The following is a 6520-nucleotide window of genomic DNA, read 5'->3' as shown; positions in this document are numbered from 1 at the left end:
TATTCATTTAAAAGGAACATTTACTTAGTTTAAAGAGTATTTTAATCATCTAAAGAACTTTTTTTTCACTATAAAGAACTTTTTTTTTTCCATGGATAGAACCATCAGTGCCAGTAAAGAACCTTTATTCTTAAAAGTGTTGCACAAAAGGTTCTTTGTGGAACCAAAAATGGTTCTTCAATTGTGGTTGACATACGGAAACCCATAATACTGTTTATTGATTTGAAGTTTCAGGTGTTTCTTTTGACTTAATGATCGTCTTTACCATAGTGTCCTTCAAGTAACGGCTAACACATCTGACACGCTTCGAGAGGAACGGAGCTTCCCTACATGGATTTACTTCAAGAGATTGAGGAGCTCTGGAAACATTCGTCTTGATTGGTCTCGAACCCTCAGAATTTGTCTGATCTGATCTGATTTGGACAATGGATGATTTAACCCCTCCTTAGCAGACATTATTGATCTTGCTGAAACTGTGCTGGACAGAAAACGTTAAAAGAAGCACAAACAAAAACCCAAAGACGGGCATGTTGGACAACTCAAAGGTCTCCATCGAGCTGGGTATCGCCAGGCTCGGGACCGTCGCCGAACCCCAGAAACCACGTACATCATCGAGGGATGAGAACCGTCTTAGCTCTCGCAATCCTGACGAGGAACGCAACAATCGCACCAGAAATGCACTTAGCAATACTTCTTCTCAGAACATCCCAGGCACGTCCACAGACTGGGCTGAACCTGATGGTGTTGACAGGAGACGCAGTTTGGCGACGTTATCTGAGACCTCGAGGACTTCCAATGCCAACACTGAGGTTTCTCAGAGCTCTCACAGCAGGTATATAGTGGATGATGAACCGAGCGAATCCCGTCGGACGTCCGGCCGCGGCGCGTGCTCCTGTTTCCGTGCGGTGAACATGGCGTTTCTGCGCTGTCTGGAGGAGACGCCGCTGCTGGTGTCTGGAGTAGTGCTGGCCATCCTCTTCTGCGTGACCATCATCATCATCATCCCCTCCACCGGCCGGGTAAGAGCCGACTGACACGCTTGTGTTGTTTGCAAAAAATGCATAATTTTGTGTGCATCCCTGCTGGAAAAAACCTGATCCTACCTGATTAAGGTGATCACTATAGGGAACAATTCACCTAGAAATGAAAGTGTGCTCACCTGCAGGCCATCCCAGATTAGGATGAGTTTGTTTCTTCATCAGGTTTGTAGAAATGTAGCATTGCATCAGTGTCTCAGCAATGGATGCTCTGCAGTGAATGGGTGCCGTCAGAATGAGAGTCCAAACAGCTGATAAAAACATCACAATAATCCACAAGTAATCCACAGCACTCCAGTCCATCAGTTAACATCTGGAGAAGACAAAAGCTGAAACAAATCCAGCATTAAGACGTTTATAATTAAAATAGGAGTCCATAATCCATAATAACTATTCCTCCAGTGAAAAGTGCATCTGCTGTTGTCTCTCACATCAAAATCCAGCCACATATTAGTTTAGAGCCGTTTAAACGCTGCTTGATCTGTGCAGATTTCTCTCCTGATTCAGACTAGGGCTGTGCAGTTAATTGAAATACAGTTTTGATTTCAATTTCGGACTCCAACGATTATAAAAATACAATAATCGAGATAAAACGATTATTACGCCCCATTCCAGCAGTGCGCTTTCGCTCCTGCATAAAAGGTCAATTTTAATGCAAATCAGTAAAATCATGTAACGTGACTTTTGCAAAATGGGACGTGCTGGAAATGTTTATTAAAGTTGATTAGATTTATTCATGTTTTTAAAAGCACGAAAGAAAACTTCCTCAGGAGGATTTCTGTGCCTGCGCTCAGAGACGGAGCAGAACACACATGTAAAGTCATCTTTTAGCATCTTTTTGTCAGCGGCACTTAGTGATTATTCACGTAAACCCTCATAGGTTATGTAATAAATTAACATATGAACAACTTGTGGATTATTGTGATGTTTTTATAAGCTGTTTGGACTCTCATTCTGATGGCACCCATTCACTGCAGAGCATCCATTGCTGAGACACTGATGCAATGCTACATTTCTCCAACCCTGATGAAAAAACAAACTCCTGGCCTGAGGATGAGCACATTCTGATGAACTCTTCCTTTAATCTAGCTTCAGCAGTGTTTTCCAGCAGGTGTGTGTAACGCTTGAGTGTCTAAATGAAGTGTTTGTTTCTCTCACGCATCCAGAGCCTCAGCGTTCACGTGGCGGCGTTTGCAGTGGTGTGTGTGGTGGTGTGTGTTTGCGTTTCGCTTCTGCTGTGTTTGCCGTGTTTGCCGGTGGTTCGGCGAGGAGAAACGCCTCTGGCGCTCTTCATCTGGTCCGTGCTCTTCATCATCGCCTTCGTCTTCATCTTCACCGGAGGTGTTGTCACGGCCTGGGAGCAGGTCAGCTGAGGATGCTCGTTTAGATTCATTTACACTTTAATTTAGTCCTAGTCCTTATGACAAGGATCCTATTTTTTTATTTTTTTTTTAAAGCCAGAAACATGCTTTCTGCCATTACACAGATCTTGAAGATAAATGTAATTATCTCATTTTAAGTACTTTTAGGTGTGGCTTCTAGACAAGGAAAAGTCATGTAAATTATTTAAATGTAATCTAATATCTGAAGATATACAGAGTTCTGGCATGAAACTCTAGATGGCACAGTCCGATAGGTCTAACTCAATCTGACCTAATGACATCATCATCACATGGCTCAGCTGATTGGTTCTCTCCTGTATCGGTAGCCAATGAGCTCGCTGCTCAACATTCAAATATATGACTAGTGCTTGTCGTAGCAGTTGCAGCTTGCTTCAGAAACCCTCCACCTTCCCCAGCTCCACCTGTATAGATCTGCTACAAGGTGATTCATGCATGCTATACAGGGGTTATTTCATGCATGTTATATTTGCAGCAGCATTTCTTACATGCTCACAGCAGCATGTTGTGGAAGTATTGGCAGTAACAAGTCTCGGTACTTGCTCTGCCGCAGCAGTAGCAGCAGCGTAGCAGATTTATTCCACCAAGACCAAATACATTAACATTGTCATATACATTACCATGCCAATCCCTCCGAGAGTTGTCATGACAGAAATACAGAGTTCTGGTTATGCAAAGCTGAGAAATATTTTCATTACAAATTGCTAGTATAAAATATTTGTTAACATCCTTAATGCTCATCCAGGAAATCAGGAAACTCTGAAAGCGGAGGGTTCCTAAAGAAGCATGAAACTCTGCTTTTCTACATTTTAATCATTTAACATTTGAATAGTACAGTTTTAATAGTCCATCATTTAGCTTTGCATGTATTATGAACATGCCTGATTTGAACAAGATTTGAGTGCAAAGATTAAAAAGTAATACATTCAGTTTTTGTTTTGTTTTAATTATATAGTACATCAAGCTAAACTATATTCATATGAGAAATGTTGCCTAAAAATAATTTTTTTATAAATGTTTGTAATTAATGTAAACGAAAAGTAATAATTTTTATAATGGTTTTAGTTGTAGTTGTCTATAATAACTTTTTCTTCATCAGGTCGCGTTCTTCCTCTTCCTGTCGCTGTCCGCTCTCTCTCACACACACACACACACACACACACACACACATATATGTAAACACACTAACACACACCTGAGTGGTTGATGGCTGGTCAGAGGAAATGTTATATGCAAACGGTGACCTTCAGCTGACGCCAGATGATTTTCCTGCCGCTGCACGTAGTCAAAACCTCCCTCTCTGTGTGTGTGTGTGTGTGTGTCAGCTGGTGGCGAACGCTGTGCTGTTCATGTGTGTTAACTGCGTGGGTGTGTTTCATCTGTGGCACACTGAACACGCTCACAGAAAGTCCAGCAAGAAGCGGGAGGACTTCAGCAGAAACCGCGCCACACAGGCCAAGCAGAAGCGCGACCAGGTACAGATTTACATACTGTACTTCATTCAGAGCGCAGAGTGTGTGTCTCCGCAGGGGGTTCTGAGCGTCTGCATGTTGCTTTAGGCTTTGGAATAGAGCTGAAATATTACAGTTGTTCTCCATTGCTAACACACTATAACTGATTCATTTGGCCCAATTTTCCAAACCATTCATACAGTTCTCGAAACAAAGACACGATTCTCAAAACTTTTAACACATTTCACCTGTTTGCACACACGCTCCAATTTGCTCAGTGTTTTCTGCAAAACTCTACACAAAAACACCATCATTTTGCACAGGTTTAACCATGTCCTCATTCAGAAAACACAAACGCACAATATAATTAACTCAAGCATCACAAAATGAACTCAAACAGCACACATACAATATAATTACAGTAGCAGCAGTGCTGCAGATGAGAGAACTTTCATTATTCTATGTACAGTAAATACTGTAGCACATGTTGTACACCCTCAAACTCATTGCTGTTGAACTGATTTGTAGCCAAGTATGTACTGTATTTGTGCAGAACTGAGAGACGGCTGTCTAGGGGAGGCAGAGAAGTCTTTTGTCAGAAGACTTAGAAACTGCTATAACAAATAAGGATACTACCAATACTGTAATGCAGATTGGCAGAGGATGCTGAATGAATGAATGAATGAATTAATTAATTAATGTATTTATTTATTTACAGTAACTGACAGTATATTCCAATGTGTGTTTACTGTATATTCTGTTGTTTGGTCTTTGAACTTTTATCTTCTAGTGCTTTTCATTTACTGTAAAATCTCTTTACAGTAGTGTAATGACAGTAAACTTTTCTTACAGTTCAATGCTGAATTTTACTGTATCTGCATCCTCTATTCATGTTGTATACTGTAACAGTGATTGACTAGCAAAAGGATTCCTGTGTTCTCTAGGCAGTGAAGTAGTCTGTGTATTTGACAGGTTTGTGTGTCATCTGAGGCCAAAGTTTGATTCTGACAAAAGAGAACATGTTTTTGACTATTTGATTTTGACCTGGAAGTTTGAAGTTTGCACAAGTTGCTGTGTAGTTTTGAGATTGTGTTTATAGTTGTGATAAAATGGTGAATTGTTTCATGAATTGAGCAATCGAGAAAAACTGTAAATAAATAATGCATTAATAATAAACACAGTTTTTAATCGAGTAACTCTTGTGTGCAGGAGCATCTGCTGCTGTCGGTGCTGCCGCGATACATCGCCATGGAGCTGAAGACGGAAATCGTTAAGCGTCTGTCGGCTAAATGCAGCGCCGAAGAGAACCGACCCAACTTCCACAGTCTCTACATACGACAGCACAGAGACATCAGGTGAGAACACAGACACACGCACACACACGCACACTCACACACACACACACACCTACCCCTCACAGGAAACTTTGTGCTATTTCAGATTTTCAATACACTCCATTCTGTGTGATTTATAAGCGTTTTGAAAAGTGGGGACATGGGGTAATGTCCTGAAAAGTCACCTTCTCCTTGTAATACCTATGTCATACCTTTGTCATTATACAAATTTATGTCCTCATTTGTCACAAAAACGCACACACACTCACACACACACAGAAAAACACTCACACAAAAACACTTAGAAATACACACTCTCTCACACACATTCAATAACACCTAAATAAAAAGACAGAAATACACATGCACACAAAACACACACACTCATGCAAAAACACAAAAAACACAGAAACACACACACAGAAAAACACGTAGAAATACACAAGTGCACTGATTACACACAAGCCCAAAGCCCAGCCCCTCACAGCCAGCGAGTGTAGTGTATTAAAGTGATATTTTGTCTCTGCAGTATCCTGTACGCTGATATCGTGGGCTTCACGCACCTCTCCAGCACCTGCACACCTGAGGAGCTCGTGGCCGTCCTCAACAAACTCTTCGGCCGCTTCGACGACATCGCTAAGGTGTGCAGATCTGCCTTTCTGCTCTTCTCAGTGTTTCTCTTGGGTTTATGTACTCAGCTCTTTCTCTTCTCTGACTTCTCTCTGCAGAAGAACGGCTGTCTGCGTATTAAAATCCTGGGCGACTGTTATTACTGCGTGTCAGGTCTCCCTGACCCCATCTCTCATCACGCTTGCAACTGCGTTCAGATGGGTCTGGACATGTGCACGGCCATAAAGTGAGTCCCACCATCCAAAAATCATCATCTCAGTATCAGTCATAAGACTGTATAGTAGTATCAATAGTATCGTCGATAGACTATGATTGTTTTAAATTATTGTAATATTTTCTGTTTTCAGTTTAGTTGAAATTTTTGTAATGTGTTGTAATTGTGTGTTTTGCATTTTTTATAATTTTTTAAATTATTATTATTATTATTATTATTATATTGCTAATAATACTTTTAAATGATTATTTTATTATTTTAATACTTTTTAATTAACTCTTTATTTTTATTAATGCTCATATTCTGTTTCCACTTTAGTTCAATTTTTAGTCATTTTTAGTCCATTTTTATCGTTGTGTTAATAATAGTGCTGTCAGATGATTAATCGCGATTAATCGCATCCAAAATAAATGTTTTTGTTTGCATAATATATGTGTGTGTGCTGTGTATATTA

At 40.3% G+C, this 6520-nt stretch overlaps 1 protein-coding gene across 1 annotated transcript in view; it reads left to right on the top strand.

Moving 5' to 3' along the window:
• The first annotated feature begins 527 nt into the window (after positions 1 to 527).
• Positions 528 to 6520, top strand: part of LOC107693500 (adenylate cyclase type 4-like) — a 15543-nt gene continuing 9550 nt past the window's right edge. Inside the window, exons 1-6 of the mRNA XM_016492909.1 lie at positions 528 to 1019; positions 2204 to 2401; positions 3763 to 3912; positions 5098 to 5243; positions 5752 to 5863; positions 5951 to 6078. Of these exons, the coding sequence (XP_016348395.1) occupies positions 528 to 1019; positions 2204 to 2401; positions 3763 to 3912; positions 5098 to 5243; positions 5752 to 5863; positions 5951 to 6078 (1226 nt within the window). The remainder of the gene's footprint in view (positions 1020 to 2203; positions 2402 to 3762; positions 3913 to 5097; positions 5244 to 5751; positions 5864 to 5950; positions 6079 to 6520) is intronic.

Source organism: Sinocyclocheilus anshuiensis, unplaced genomic scaffold, assembly GCF_001515605.1.
Source record: "Sinocyclocheilus anshuiensis isolate Anshui unplaced genomic scaffold, SAMN03320099.WGS_v1.1 scaffold1050, whole genome shotgun sequence".
In the NCBI taxonomy this organism is placed as follows: Eukaryota; Metazoa; Chordata; class Actinopteri; order Cypriniformes; family Cyprinidae; genus Sinocyclocheilus; species Sinocyclocheilus anshuiensis.
This window is presented reverse-complemented; position numbering and strand designations above follow the sequence as displayed.